Source organism: Bombina bombina, chromosome 11, assembly GCF_027579735.1.
Source record: "Bombina bombina isolate aBomBom1 chromosome 11, aBomBom1.pri, whole genome shotgun sequence".
Taxonomy (NCBI): Eukaryota; Metazoa; Chordata; class Amphibia; order Anura; family Bombinatoridae; genus Bombina; species Bombina bombina.
In genome coordinates this window covers 52194088-52210609 of record NC_069509.1, presented here as the reverse complement: position 1 = coordinate 52210609, position 16522 = coordinate 52194088, and the positions used below count along the sequence as shown (strand labels likewise).

The following is a 16522-nucleotide window of genomic DNA, read 5'->3' as shown; positions in this document are numbered from 1 at the left end:
TCCTCAAGCGGAAGCAGTGGATGCATTGTCACTTCCTTGGAAGTATCATCCTGCCTATATCTTTCCGCCTCTAGTTCTTCTTCCAAGAGTAATCTCCAAGATTCTGAAGGAATGCTCGTTTGTTCTGCTGGTAGCTCCAGCATGGCCTCACAGGTTTTGGTATGCGGATCTTGTCCGGATGGCCTCTTGCCAACCGTGGACTCATCCGTTAAGACCAGACCTTCTGTCGCAAGGTCCTTTTTTCCATCAGGATCTCAAATCCTTAAATTTAAAGGTATGGAGATTGAACGCTTGATTCTTAGTCAAAGAGGTTTCTCTGACTCTGTGATTAATACTATGTTACAGGCTCGTAAATCTGTATCTAGGGAGATATATTATAGAGTCTGGAAGACTTACATTTCTTGGTGTCTTTCTCATCATTTTTCCTGGCATTCTTTTAGAATTCCCGAGAATTTTGCAGTTTCTTCAGGATTGTTTGGATAAAGGTTTTTTCTGCAAGTTCTTTGAAAGGACAAATCTCTGCTCTTTCTGTTCTTTTTCACAGAAAGATTGCTAATCTTCCTGATATTCATTGTTTTGTACAAGCTTTGGTTCGTATAAAACCTGTCATTAAGTCAATTTCTCCTCCTTGGAGTTTGAATTTGGTTCTGGGGGCTCTTCAAGCTCCTCTGTTTGAACCTATGCATTCATTGGACATTAAATTACTTTCTTGGAAAGTTTTGTTCCTTTTGGCCATCTCTTCTGCCAGAAGAGTTTCTGAATTATCTGCTCTTTCTTGTGAGTCTCCTTTTCTGATTTTTCACCAGGATAAGGCGGTGTTGCGAACTTCTTTTAAATTTTTACCTAAGGTTGTGAATTCTAACAACATTAGTAGAGAAATTGTGGTTCCTTCATTATGTCCTAATCCTAAGAATTCTAAGGAGAAATCATTGCATTCTTTGGATGTAGTTAGAGCTTTGAAATATTATGTTGAAGCTACTAAGAATTTCCGAAAGACTTCTAGTCTATTTGTCATCTTTTCCGGTTCTAGGAAAGGTCAGAAGGCCTCTGCCATTTCTTTGGCATCTTGGTTGAAATCTTTAATTCATCATGCTTATGTCGAGTCGGGTAAAACTCCGCCTCAAAGGATTACAGCTCATTCTACTAGGTCAGTTTCTACTTCCTGGGCGTTTAGGAATGAAGCTTCGGTTGATCAGATTTGCAAAGCAGCAACTTGGTCTTCTTTGCATACTTTTACTAAATTCTACCATTTTGATGTGTTTTCTTCTTCTGAAGCTGTCTTTGGTAGAAAAGTACTTCAGGCAGCTGTTTCAGTTTGAATCTTCTGCTTATCTTTTCAGTTTTTTTCTTTATAAGATTTAAACTTTATTTTTGGGTATGGATTTTTTTCAGCGGAATTGGCTGTCTTTATTTTATCCCTCCCTCTCTAGTGACTCTTGCGTGGAAGATCCACATCTTGGGTAGTCATTATCCCATACGTCACTAGCTCATGGACTCTTGCTAATTACATGAAAGAAAACATAATTTATGTAAGAACTTACCTGATAAATTAATTTCTTTCATATTAGCAAGAGTCCATGAGGCCCACCCTTTTTTGTGGTGGTTATGATTTTTTTGTATAAAGCACAATTATTCCAATTCCTTATATTTATGCTTCGCACTTTTTTCTTATCACCCCACTTCTTGGCTATTCGTTAAACTGATTTGTGGGTGTGGTGAGGGGTGTATTTATAGGCATTTTGAGGTTTGGGAAACTTTGCCCCTCCTGGTAGGAATGTATATCCCATACGTCACTAGCTCATGGACTCTTGCTAATATGAAAGAAATGAATTTATCAGGTAAGTTCTTACATAAATTATCTTTTTTCGTTCTGACAAATCACAAAAACAGCAATCCTCATCCAAGTCCGAGCAGCCCAAGAGTACTTTGAAGCCGGCTCAGTCCTGGAATAAGTCCAAACAGACTAAGAAGCCTGTATGAAGTTGCAGCCCCCCGATCCGGGATCGGATCGAGTAGGGGGCAGACTCTCTTTTCAGTCTCTCTTCAGAATATTTCTCACAGATCAGAGATGTTGCAAGCGAACTACTACACGTCTTGCCTTCCAGGCCTCCTTGAGACCCTCAGTGGCCCAGTGTATGGAGGGTATTGGACTCATGGTGTCCTGTATGGACATCATTCCCTTTGCCAGATTCCATCTCAGACCCTTACAACTATGCATGCTGAGACAATGAAACGGCGACCATTCAGATCTGTCTCAACAGATTGTGCTGGACAACCTGTCGAGAGACTTGCTCTCTTGGTGGCTCTGTCCAGATCATCTGACCCAAGGCACATGGTTCTTGAGACCGTCCTGGGAGATTGTGACTACGGATGCAAGCCTTTCCGGCTGGGGAGCCATTTGGGGTGCCAAGAAGACACAAGGGCTGTGGACTCAGGAGTCGTCCTCCCTTCCGATCAATAAATTATAACTCCGGGCAATCTTCAATGCCTTGAAGGCTTTGCCCCTTCTGGGTTCGTCCCAGTTTATCAGATTCCAATTAGACAATATAACCTTGGTTGCCTACATCAACCATCAGGGGGGGAACGAGAAGTCCCCAGGCGATGAGAGAAGTATCTCTGATACTAGAGTGGGCGGAGACTCAGATGTACGCTGTCAGTGATCCACATTCCAGGTGTGGACAACTGGGAAGCGGAGTTCCTCAGCAGGCAATCCTTTCACCCAGGGGAATGGTCTCTCCACCATGAAGTGTTTGCAGAGATATGCAGCGAGTGGGGGATGCCAGAGATCTCGTGGCATCCCGCCTCAATACCAAAATACACAGGTGCGGGTAGAGGGATCCTTGGGCGGAACTGATGCCCTATCAGTACCATGGAGATTCAGACTCATATCTTTTTCCTCTATTACTGCTCCCTCGTGTGGTGGCTCGCATCAAGCAGGAGCTAGCATCAGTGATTTTGATTGCTCCATCGTGGCTGCGAAAGGACATAGTTTGAGGATCTGGTGGGGATGTCATCTCCTCAGTGGAGGTTACCTTGTTGCAGAGATCTGCTGATACAGGGTCCCTTTGTACATCAAAATATAGATTCTCTGGGACTGACTGCGTGGAGATTGAACGCTTAGTTTTAGCCAAGAGAGGGTTTTCTAAGAGTGTTATCGACACTCTGATTCAAGCTCGTACGCCATTTACTCGTTGGATCTACCATAAAGTGTGGTGGACTTGTACTGGTGTGAAGAGCGTGGCTTTTCCTGGCATAGTATTAAGGTTGCCAGAATTGTATCTCTTCTCCAGGATGAAGGGTCTGCTAGTTACTACCCTGAAGGGACAGATATCGACCCTGTCAGTGTTACTGTATAAGAGATTGGCTGAGCTTCTGGATGTGCAGTCCTTTAAGACTCTGACTAGGATCAGACCTGTCTTTAAATCTGGGGCTCCACCTTGGAGCCTAAATCTTGATCTTAGTGTTTTGCAGCATGCTCTGTTTGAGCCTATGCATACTGTTGACATTAAATTGTTATCTTGGAAGGTTCTTTTTTTTGCTGGCTATGGCCTCTGCGCGCAGTGTTTCTGAGATTTCTGCTTTGCAATATGACCCCCAAATCTTGTTTTCCATGCTGATAAGGCGGTTTTACGTACTAAATTAGGGTTCCTCCCTAAGATGGTGTTGGATCATTACATTTAATCAAGAAATTGTTGTTTCTTCCTTGTGTCCTAATCCTTCAGCGAAGGAACGCTTCACAATCTAGATGTGGTTTGTGCCTTGAAGTTCTATCTTCAGGCTACTAAGGAATTCAGACAATCTTCTTCTTTATTTGTCATCTATACATGCAAGCATACGGGGTAGAAGGCTACTAAGACTTCCCTACCTTTCTGGTTGAGGAGTGTCATCCGCTTAGCTTATCAGACAGCGGGACGACAGCCTCCTGAGAGGATTATGACTCATTCCACTAGAGCAGTGGCTTCCTCCTGGGATTTTAAGAACAAAGCTTCTATGGATTAGATTTCTAAGGCGGCTACCTGGTTGTCCTTACACACTTTTTCTAATTTTTCCAAGTTTGATGTTTTTGCTTCGGCTCAAAATAGGGTCATCCTCCTTTTTTTTTTTTTTTTTTTTTTTTTTTTCCCCCCCTCCCGTTATTCCTTCAGTGTCCTTTGGAGCTTGGGTATAGTTTTCCCAAATGTAAGGAATGAAGTCGTGGACTCCCCATGCCTTATGGAAGGAAAACATAATGTATGCTTACAAGATAAATTCCTTTCCTTCCTGGCAGGGAGAATCCACGACCCCGCCCGTAATTTGTTTTTGGGTGGCTCCCTTTTTATATTATTCTGGCACTTAATACCCTGATGTTTCTCCTACTTTTCCTTGTTCTCTTGGCAGAATGACCGGGGGATAGGGGAAGAGGGATATTTATAATCTTTTTGCTGGGGTGTCTTTGCCTCCTCCTGGTGGCCAGCTGTTGTATTTCCCAACAGTAGGGAGTGAAGTCGTGAACTCTCCCTGCCAGGAAGGAAATTAGTTGATCTGGTAAGCATAAATTGTTTTATCATATTTGCTTTGTTCTCTTGGTATTCTTTGTTGAAAACTAAACCCTAGGGTAGACACATATGCTAATTTCTTTTTAAAGACACGATGAGTCCACGGATCATCATCCTTGTGGGATATCACCTCCTGGTCAGCAGGAGGAGGCAAAGAGCACTACAGCAGAGCTGCTATATATAGCTCCTCCCCTCCCTCCCACTCCAGTCATTCTCTTTGCCTGCGTTAGTGATATGAAGAGGTAAAGTGAGGTGTTAGATTAGATTCTTCAATCAAGAGTTTATTATTTTTAAAGTAGTACAAGATTGTGCTGCTTTATTCTAGGGTGTAGCCATAATCCAGATCAGTCAATTCAGTAGAGCTTTTGGTGACTTTAGAGCAATGGGAACTTGTGGGACATAATTCTCACTGCGCCTCCCATACATTGATGCTGCCCTTTTCCTGATGGCCTAAGCATATCTAACTCGGGCTTTATCATTTCCCACAGGGCTATGGGAGGGAGAGGACCTCCTAAACCTGCTGAGCTGCCCTGCTGCCGGGCAGAATACAAAGGTATGGGGACAGTTATCTTAGATGAAAGTGGCACTTGAATTTATTCATAACACATAGGACTCGGGCTCAGAGATCCTTGTGTTGGGACATTAATCTCCCTTGTTCGGAGAGTACTGGGGACAGCTTTTAGTACAGGCACTCGGGCTGGGGAGCTCATTTTACTATTGGCGTAATATAAGTTTTGGGAGACGATTGGGTTAGGTGGTTTCACTTTGACGCCCACGAGGGGCGGGGCTAGCGGTTCGGGCGTTTTTTGTGAAACTTAACTGCGCAACTCTGTAGCTGCCATAGCCTGCAAGAGGAAGGCGTCGGCACATTGAGGCTCTAAAACCGCATGGTTACAAATCAAGCAGGCGGTTATAGCGCTGTTGCTGTTTTTCACATTCAGATTGTTCATTCCTAAGACAGTTGAGACCAGGGAGTCAGTCTGTTTGGAAGGTAGGCGCCTCAGCAGGGTTGCTGAGGTGTAGGGGTGCCTGAATTTTGTTGTTTTTTTGCTGCTGGGATACGTTTTTCTTATTACAGTAAAAAAGCTACCCTTTGAACATTTGAAAACAGTACTGTGACTTTAAATTTAAAAGTTATTTGAGGAAAATTGATGTGTTTTAAATTTTATTTATTTGGGGTCACATTTTTTTACCTGCAGAAAGTCTATTTTTGAAATTTAAAGGGCCAGTAACGTTTTTTTTGTATTAAGATTTTTTTATAAAAAGATATAGATTTAATTCATTTTTGTTTTACTGTTCTTCAACATGGACATAGGAGCTGTACAACATGTTACTTGCTCCATGTGCTTGGATGCCAATGTGGAACCACCAATCCCTTTCTGTCCCTCATGTAATTGAGAGGGCTTTGAGTTATAGAGAACAGATTTTTCATGAGCAAAATTTTTCTAAAAAGGATGCTTCTCAGGAATCTGACGAGATTCAGAGTATGCCGCAACTTTCTCCCCAAGCGTCCCAAGCTTTAACGCCCACACAAGCAGTGCCCTGTACTTCTGCTCTAGCACCTGCTGGAGTTACTTTAAAAGACATTGCTGCGGTTATGTCTTCCACAATTTCTGATGCGTTGTCTGCTTTTCCTATGCTACAAGGCAAGCGCAAGAGGAAAGACACCCATGTTTTCAGTGAGGTTTCTGATGCCATGGTGGCAGTCTGAGGTACCCTCCCAGGGAACTGAGATGGAGGGTATAGAGGTTCTATCACAAGGCGAGATTTCTGACTCTGAGAGTTCATTACCTTTGACTGATTCAGAGGTGGTCTCTTTCAGATTTAAACTAGAACACCTCCGTCTGTTACTCTGGGAGGTGTTGGTTACCTTAGACAACTGTGATTCAACTGTAGTGGTCGCTCCTGCGAAGGCGAGTAAATTGGACAGATATTTTGAAGTTTCTACTTACTCAGATGTTTTTCCAGTTCCTAAGCGAGCTTCGGAAATTGTTTCTAAGGAATGGGAGAGACCAGGTATTCCCTTCTCTCCGTCTCCTATTTTTTTAAAAAAAGTTTCCTATAGCTGACGCTGTCAAGGAAGCTTGGCAATCGGTTCCTAAGGTAGAGGGGGCTATCTCCACTTTAGCCAAGCGAACTTCTATTCCTATTGAGGATAGTTGTGCCTTTAAAGACCCCATGGACAAGAAGTTGAAGGGTCTACTTAAAAAGATTTATGTTCACCAGGGCCTGCTATTGCAGCCGGCAGCGTGCATTGCTACGGTCACTAGTGCGGCAGCTTATTGGTTTGATGCTCTGTCCGAGTCTCTTAAGTCTGAGACTTCTTTGGAGGAGATCCAAGATAGGATTAAAGCTCTGAAGTTAGCCAATGCTTTTATTATGGATGCTTCTCTGCAAATTACTAAATTGGCAGCTAAGAGTTCAAGGTTCTCTATTCTAGCCCGCAGAGCTTTATGGTTAAAACCTTTGTCTGTGGATATGTCATCCAAGTCTAAGCTTCTAGCTATTCTTTACAAGGGAAAGACCTTGTTTGGACCTGGCCTGAAAGAAATTATCTCTGATGTCACAGGAGGTAAGGGTCATCTCCTTCCTCAGGATAAGAGAAATAAGCAAAAAGGACAACAAAGTAATTTTCGTTCCTTTCGTAATTTCAAGGGAAATTCTTTCTCTTCCTCTTCTAAACTGGAAGGAAACTATTCGCAATCTAAGCCTACTTGGAGACCCAACTAGCCTTGGAACAAGGGTAAACAGTCCAAGAAACCTGCTGCTGACTCCAAAACAGCATGAAGGGCATGCCCCCGATCCGGGACCAGATCTTGTAGGGGGCAGACTTTCTTTCTTCATTCAGGCTTGGGTGCGAGACGTTCAGGATCCCTGGGCTATAGAAATAGTGTCCCAGGGATACAAATTGGAATTCAAAAATTTTCCTCCCCGAGGAAGATTTCTTCTTTCAAGATTATCTGCAAACCAGATAAAGAGAGGCATTCTTACATTGTGTAAGAGACCTCTCCTCCCTGGGAGTGATTATTCCCGTTCCAGTACAGGAACACGGGCAGGGTTTTTATTCAAATCTGTTTGTAGTTCCCAAGAAGGAGGGAACTTTCAGACCTATCTTAGACCTCAAGAGTCTGAACAGGTTTCTCAGAGTTCCATCTTTCAAGATGGAAACTATTCATTCCATTCTTCCATTGATCCAGGAGGGTCAATTTATGACGAGAGTGGACTTAAATGATGCATAACTACATGTTCGTATCCACACGGATCATCAGAAGTTCCCAAGGTTTGCCTTTCTGGACAAACACTTTCAGTTCTAGGCTCTTCCTTTCGAGCTGGCCACGGCACCCAGAATTTTCACAAAGGTTCTGGGGTCTCTGCTGGCGGTTCTAAGACCGCGGGGCATTACGGTGGTGCCTTATCTGGACGATATTCTAATTCAGGCGCCATCTTGTCAACAAGCAAGGTCCCATACCGACATACTATCCTTCCTGAGAACTCACGGTTGGAAGGTAAATCTGGAAAAGAGTTCCTTTATCCCGAAGACAAGGGTGACTTTCTTGGGAACACTAATCGGTTCTATATCTCTGAGGATTTTTCTGACAGAGGTCAGAAAATCATATTCTAGATACATGTCGAGCCCTTCAGTCCAATCCTCGGCCGTCAGTGGCCCAGTGCATGGAACTAATTGGACTGATGGTGGCGGCAGTGGACATCATCCCGTTTGCTCGGTTTCACCTCAGACCTCTGCAGTAAAACATGCTCAGGCAGTGGAACGGAGATTATGCAGACTTGTCTCCTTGTATAACCCTGGAACAGGAGACAAGGGACTCACTTCAATGGTGGTTGTCTCTGGATCATCTATTCCAGGGAACATGCTTTCGCATACTATCCTGGGTGATTGTGACAACAGACGCCAGCCTTCTAGAGTTTGGAGCTGTCTGGGGTCCCCTAAAGGCTCAGGGAGTGTGGACTCAGGCGGAGTCTGTTCTTCCTATAAACATCCTGGGACTGAGAGCGATCTTCAATGCTCTTTTTGCCTGGCCTCAGTTGGCTTTGGCTCAGTTCGTCAGATTCCAGACGGACAACATAACGACAGTGGCTTACATCAATCATCAGGGAGGAACGAGGAGTTCCTTAGCGATGACCGAGGTAGCTAAGATCATCCGGTGGGCGGAGGCCCATTCTTGCTATCTGTCAGCTATCCACATCCCAGGGGTGGACAACTGGGAGGCGAACTTTCTGAGCAGGCAGACCTTTCATCCGGGAGAGTGGGAACTCCATGCGTAAGTTTTCTCCAACCTGATTCTCAAATGGGGTCGGCCGGAGTTAGATCTCATGGCATCTCGTCAGAATACCAATCTCCCGAGATACGTGTCAAGGTCCAGGGATCTCCAGGCGGAACTGATAGATGCCCTAGCAGTTCCTTGGTCCTTCAGCCTAGTATATCTTTTTCCTCCGTTTGTTTTTCTTCCTCGGGTCATTGCTCGAATCAAAAAGGAGAAGGCATCAGTGATCCTCATTGCTCCTGCATGGCCTCAAAGGATTTGGTCTGCCGATCTGGTGGACATGTCATCCCTACCACCTTGGAGACTACCATTGAGGAAGGATCTTCTCATTCAAGGACCCTTCCTTCATCCAAATCTAATTTCTCTGAAGCTGACTGCTTGGAGATTAAATCCTAAACTGGGTTTTTCTGATTCAGTCTAGAACTAGAAAGATTTACTATAAGATATGGCGTAAATATCTTTATTGGTGTGAATCCAAGGGCTACTCATGGAGTAGAGTTAGGATTCCCAGAATTTTGTCTTTTCTTCAAGAAGGATTGGAGAAGGGTTTATCTGCAAGTTCCCTAAAGGGTCAGATCTCTTCCTTATCTATTTTGTTACACAAACGTCTGGCAGATGTCCCAGATGTTCAATCTTTTTGTCAGGCCTTGGTTAGGATCAGGCCTGTGTTCAAACCAGTTACTCCTCCATGGAGTCTAAATTTAGTTCTTAAAGTTCTTCAAGGGGCTCCATTTGAGCCTATGCATTCCTTAGATATTAAGTTGTTATCTTGGAAAGTTTTATTTCTTGTTGCTATTTCTTCAGCTCGAGGAGTGTCTGAGCTTTCGTCGCTGCAATTTAATTATTCTTACCTTATTTTCCATTCGGATAAGGTAGTTTTACGTACTAAACTAGGGTTCCTTCCTAAGGTTGTTTCAAACAGGAACATTAATCAGGAGATTGTTGTTCCTTCCTTGTGTCCTAATCCTTCTCAGAAGGAACGTCTTCTGCACAATTTGGACGTTGTCCGTGCTTTAAAGTTTTATTTACAAGCGACTAAAGACTTTCGTCAGTCTTCTTCTCTGTCATTTTCTCTGGAAAACGTAAGGGTCAGAAAGCTACGGCTACCTATTTCTTTTTGGCTGAAGAGTATGATCCGTTTTGCTTATGAGACTGCTGGACAGCAGCCTCCTGAAAGCGTTATGGCTCATTCCACTAGGGCTGTTGCTTCCTCATGGGCATTCAAAAGAAAAGCTTCTGTAGAACAGATTTGCAAGGCTGCAACTTGGTCCTCTCTTCACACTTTTTCTAAATTTTACAAATTTGATACTTTTGCTGAGGCTGCTTTTGCGAGAGAGGTTCTTCAAGCAGTGGTGCCTTCCGTTTAGGTTCCCTGTCTTGTCCCTCCCTTATCATCTGTGTACTCTAGCTTTGGTATTGTATCCCACCAGTAAGGATGATGATCCGTGGACTCATCGTGTCTTTAAAAAGAAAAGAAAATGTATGCTTACCTGATAAATTTGTTTCTTTTTAGACACAATGAGTTCACGGCCGGCCCTGTTTTCTTGAGACAGGTTATTAATTTTTGTAAACTTTTGACATCTGCACCTTGGCTTTTCCTTTCTCTTCCTAACTTCGGTCAAATGACTGGAGTGGGAGGGAAGGGAGGAGCTATATATAGCATCTCTGCTGTGGTGCTCTTTGCCTCCTGCTTGACCAGGAGGTGATATCCCACAAGTAAGGATGATCATCCGTGGACTCATAGTGTCTAAAAAGAAACAAATTTATCAGGTAAGCATAAATTTTCTTTTCGAAGCCCTTAAAGGCCACCGCTTATCTCAGTGCATTGTGACAGCTTTTCGCAGTTAGACACAGCTAGTTCATGTGTGCCAAATAAAATTGTGCTCACTCCTGTGGAGTCATTTGAGTCTGCACTGATTGGCTAAAATGCAAGTCTATCAAAATAACTAAAATAAGGGTGTAGTCTGCAGAGGCTTAGCTACAAGGTAATCACAGAGGTAAAAAGTATATTAATATAACAGTGTTGGTTATGCAAAACTGGGGAATGGGTAATAAGGGGATTATCTATCTTTTTATGCAATACAAATTTTCAAGTAGACTGTCCTCGTAACTATGCATGTCATTTTATTTTCCAGATGGTCCCATTCCAATGGCTAATGTGCCTGCTATGAATCGGTTACAGGTGTCTTCAGGTAATTCTAATGTGCTTCTCACTGGTAAGCTCAGTATTACATTGCACAGAAATGTTTTGTTTGTGTACTATGGTTGTGGGCTGCATACTGGAAATACTAGTTTGTCTAAGGAAAATACAAATATTAGGACTAGGTGAGGCATAGAATGAATTATTGCGATGAGGTAGACATCAGCTGTAATGTTTAGCTGTGGACTGTGATTGATTTATACTTATTTAAAAACATTAAGATTTTTCCCTGGGAGAGAACGCACACATGATTGTATTACCACTGTGTGACTTTCATCTTCAGTGTATGGGTTTTCTAGATTTTGGCAAATTATACAAGTGGCTTTGCTTATAGAAATCTAATAAAAAATGATTGGAATAGGCAAGTTTGAAATTGGGATATAGCTTTGCTCTTTGTTAATTTCTATAGTTGGTTATTGAAATGGTTATTGTAAATTCTAGCTTTTTTGAAACATTAGGATTTACCAGTGATACAAATAGAGGGGACTTTCAGTCATGAGGTATAACATAATTCATGCTGAAAGTTCCGTTATGTCTCTGCACTGTATGCAGAGCTGAGCGCCTCAGTCCTCCCACAGCAGAACGCTATTTTTCAATGAGGTGATGTTAGCCAATATTGTGCTAGCCATACAGCATAAAACAAACTGGGCCGCAAGGCTATTGGCTAAGAGGTGGAAACAGCACCTCATTGGAAAAAATAGCATTCTGCCATGGGAGTCGGAGGCGCTCAGTGCTGCATACTCTAAAGGCAAAGAAAGGAGCTTTCACCATGTAGTATTTTATAATGTAGGATATATATAGAAGTGCGCTAGAGAAAATTATAATAAACACCTCTTCAAATGACACTATCCCTACAATGTGTCAGAGTATCAAATGTAGCAAATGTTAAGCTTGTTAGGCTTATAGATAAAGAGGGCCCCAGAGGCTAAAAGTATCAAACACCATTCTATAATAAAAAACAGATTTAATAAAAACAGATGCTTATATAAAAAAGGGACGTCTCCCTACAACATATTAAAATAATATAAATGCCTAAAAAATACAAGATTTGAAAGAATTAGTGATAATATACTCATGTCATGCAAAAATAAAAAGTGGCTTATTGCACAATTGCGGTATGTTGGCAATCTCTATTCAACTTGGTGTATACAGTAATAAATGACAATGTTCGTATATAGAAAGCTTAGATCAAAACGATACACATAGATGTATGTGGGTATCACCTTGTTAGTGACAAACCCAAATTAGATGTCAGGATGAAAGCTGCGCAAGATGTTCCAACTTATGGATCGTATAAGTAACACTTAGATGGAACGTTCATATAGTTCACATATAAAGCATCATAGTGAGTAATACTTCTTGTATGTAAGATGACTTTTACTTTACCACACTTCTGATGTGTAATCGATCTTCGGTCAAAGTGTGGACCGCTGGAAAGACTGCAAGCGCTCTCCCGAGCTGCAGACACAACCTCACACACGTGTTTTGGACGGCGTCTGACGTCACATCTCGTCCGTTAATCTTCAATGAAAATAACAGCACTCTGGAAACAGCTGTTGTATAATTCAAATCTGTAGCGAATATTCTTTTTCAGGCTTTGTGTTGTACACTTCAGGTTACAGTTATAGTGGGGTAATGCAATTCTTCCAAACTATACTTCACAGTCAGGTTTGCAGGAATAATATTGCTAGAGATTAACCCAGCTTATATAGCAATACTGATGTTGATGCGGACAGTTATTTCAAGGCTGCAAATTCACATAAAACCACTGACGCGTTTCGCCCTCTTATGGGCTTTTTCAAGATCTTGATAAAGCCCATATGAGGGCGAAACGCATTGATGGTTTTATGTGACTTGGCAGCCTTGAAATAACTGTCAACATCAGTATTGCTATATAACCCGGGTTAATCTCTAGCAATATTATTCCTGCAAACCTGACTGTGAAGCCTGAAAAGGAATATTCGCTACAGATTTGAATTATACAACAGCTGTTTCCAGAGCGCTGTTATTTTCTTTGAAGATTAACGGACGAGACGTCAGACGCCGTCCAAAACACTTGTGCGAGGTTGTGTCTGCAGCTCCGGAGAGCGCTTGCAGTCTTTCCAGCGGTCCACGCTTTGACCGAAGATCCATTACACATCAGAAGTGTGGTAAAGTAAGAGTCATCTTACATACAAGAAGTATTATGATGCTTTATATGTGAACTATATGAACGTTCCATCTAAGTGTTACTTATACGATCCATAAGTTGGAACATCTTGCGCAGCTTTCATCCTGACATCTAATTTGGGTTTGTCACTAACAAGGTGATACCCACATACATCTATGTGTATCGCTTTGATCTAAGCTTTCTATATTACGAACATTGTCATTTATTACTGTATACACCAAGTTGAATAGAGATTGCTAACATACCGCAATTGTGCAATAAGCCACTTTGTATTTTTGCATGGCATATGAGTATATTATCACTAATTCTTTCAAATCTTGTATTTTTTAGGCATTTATATTTTAATATGTTGTAGGGAGACGTCCCTTTTTTATATAAGCATCTGTTTTTTTATTAAATCTGTTTTTTATTATAGAATGGTGTTTGATACTTTTAGCCTCTGGGGCCCTCTGTGACGAATCACGCCTTCTCAGCGTCACAATAGAGGGGTGTGGGCATGAAGGGGTTAATGGCACACAGCTCTGGTTCCCTTATCCTTGCAACTCTGCAAAAGGACCTTTAAAAGAGACACCACATTAACCAAATCTGACCCACACTGCTCTAATAATTTCCCTGCTGCCACCACCAAAACTTTTAAATTAAAGGGGAGTTCTGGGGAACCCCTAAAAACTCACACTATTTATTACTTAGGTAACGTGCCTTTAACCTTGTCTCAACAGGAGTGTGATTTCAGATATCAGAGTCCAAAGACAGAATTAGATTTTCTATGTGTTTAATAACAAAAATATCAACACAGGTTACACAGTGCAAAATTACACAGATATTCAAAAACAACATACAATTACAAATGCAAAGTTACAGTTCTTTAAAAACAAAATTGGACCTGAAAATAATTACACAATACCTTACTTATTATCAAATTCCTTTAGGTATGTGGAGAGCTGCCATCTGATGTTAGTCTCTTGGTCCCAAGGCAGTTCTGACTAAAAAAGTCCTGCTGTTGCAAACCTAAACTTAGCTTTCCTTTGTCTTGTCAAAGACAACGCCCGGGTTATAATTTACAACGAGTGTGGCCAATAAAAACAAGTCTTAGCTACCACTATCAATTTCCAAGGGGAGGAGCGTTCGCATTCCTTTACACACATTTAACAGCACTAGGCTGAGGAGGGGGGGAGAAAGTCTCAGCTTACAGCTTTCTGAGAGCAGACTTCACACACACAGCAAAAAAGCAATTCACCTTAACCTCTTCCACGCTGAGGACACAATACCACCTCTGCTGAGTAGCCAATCCATGTATCAACTACTCCACATGATTGTATCATGACACCTCCCCTTTTAAAATGGTGGAAATAGGGGGTCAGCCCACGCTGATCCCTTATGTCAACCTAAATCCTAGTCTTTCCTCGTTCATAAGACCATATCTGCCCTTTCTGCGCACTCTCAGCATTCATTTGCCCCTTGTAACAATTAGCATCAGCTGACACAATTTCTCTCGTGGAGGACATTTCCTTGCAGGATATCACACACTCGCTCTCACTCATAAAGGGATCTAGCAGCCCCTCAGGGTAACTCACTGGGGGACTAAGAGCAATTCTTGCTATGCTTAGGCCAGATACTCCACTGTTCACACCTACCCCAGTATGCTCTGTAGGAGTAGTAGGTTCGTTAGTCACTGCAGCTACATCTCCCTCCCCCTCTTCTTCACATCTGCCATTCCTATAGGGGAGGTCCACAGCCACACCCAAGGTACCATCTTGTTTTACCCTCTGTAACAGGACAGGATGTACTCTGACCCCTACACCAGCCATGCCATTCACTCCTCTTTGCATATGCAATGCTGGTTCTAGCACAGCACAGCCCTGCTGCTCTCTCACATTCCCACACACTGCATCAGGCATCCCATTGTCACAATCAATGGCAGTATACCCTTTTTCACTGGCACAATACAGTACTGGTACAGGTTCAGGTAAATCATCATTAACCCTAGGCTCTCGCTCCCAGCACCCAGGTTCAATAGCAGCAACATTGTTACAAACATTTTCAATACATCCCTCCCTAGGCTCTCCCTCCCAGCGCCCAGGTTCAATAGAAGTAACATTGTCACAAACATTTTCATTACATCCCTCTTCATCAGAACAAGACATTACTGGTGTACACACAGGCAGAGCTGCATTAACCCTCAGCCCCCCCTCCCAGCAATCATGTTCAAGGGAATTATCCTTTATTCTTTGGTGGGATACCTCCAGCTCTGGTGCAGCTAGTGATGTGTCCATCCCCAGCCTCCCCTCTGGGTCCCCCAAAGTTTCACACAGTACCTCAGTTGGTGCAGGGCCCTCTACTGGCCCTTCCAGGTTGCAGGTGTTGTCTTCTGGGGCATACTGACAAAGCATCCGGCCCAAATCATCGCCCAGCAAAACATCAACAGGGATATCCGCAGAAATCCCCACCTCCCGCAAACCTTTTCCCACACCCCAATCAAGGTACACTCGTGCCACAGGTACTGCGGGGCAAACTCCCCCAATTCCTTGAATGGACACAGTCCTCCCTGGTATAATGTTCTCCGGCTTTACCATTTCAGGATGCACCAAGGTAACCGAAGCTCCACTATCCCTGAGTCCTGTTGCCACCTGGTCACCCACAGATACCCTCTGTAGGTTCTCTCTCCGCTTCTGCCTTGGGAACCCACCCACAAACAAAACAGATGCTGGTGCCCCAGCCACATTCCCACCCTCAGGCTTCTTCTTTTCTGGGCAGGTGAAACTCAGATGCCCCATCTGGTTACAAGTGAAACACCGGCGGGTATCCCCCTGTCCCGGTGTTGCCCCTGCCCCTCTGGCTGTAGGGTGTAGATGAAATGGCTTCTCTGCTAGCTTGGTTGCTCTTTTCCACTTAGGAGACACAGCTTGGATAGCTGCCTGCCTTGCTTCAGGTGCTCTGTTGTTGGCGTAATCATTAGCCAGATCTGCAGCCTCTGCCACTGTTTTGGGCTTTCTGTCCAGAATCCATACTCTGGCATCAGGACTTTGCATTTGCATGAACTGCTCCAGGATCATCAAATCCTCCAAAGCCTCATGAGTGAGGACTTTTAGGCCCCCAGTCCATTGCTTAAAAGCAGACCTTAGCTGTGCAACATATTCTGTGCAGCTGTCATCTGCACTTTGGTGAAGACTCCGAAATTTTTTCCTGTAGAATTCCGGAGTGAGGTTAAAACTTTTTAATAAGGCTGTTTTTATGGCCTCATAGTCCTGGTCATCCTCCCCTGGAAGGGAAGCAAATACATCCAGTGCTTTACCCTTCAGGCGAGGAGCTAAATAGCGAACCCATTGCTCTGGGG

At 43.1% G+C, this 16522-nt stretch overlaps 1 protein-coding gene across 1 annotated transcript in view; it reads left to right on the top strand.

Annotated features, from left to right (window-relative positions):
• Positions 1 to 16522, top strand: part of LOC128641850 (CREB-binding protein-like) — a 170997-nt gene that overhangs the window by 105041 nt on the left and 49434 nt on the right. The window contains 1 exon segment of the mRNA XM_053694412.1: positions 10954 to 11010. Within this exon segment, the coding sequence (XP_053550387.1) occupies positions 10954 to 11010 (57 nt within the window).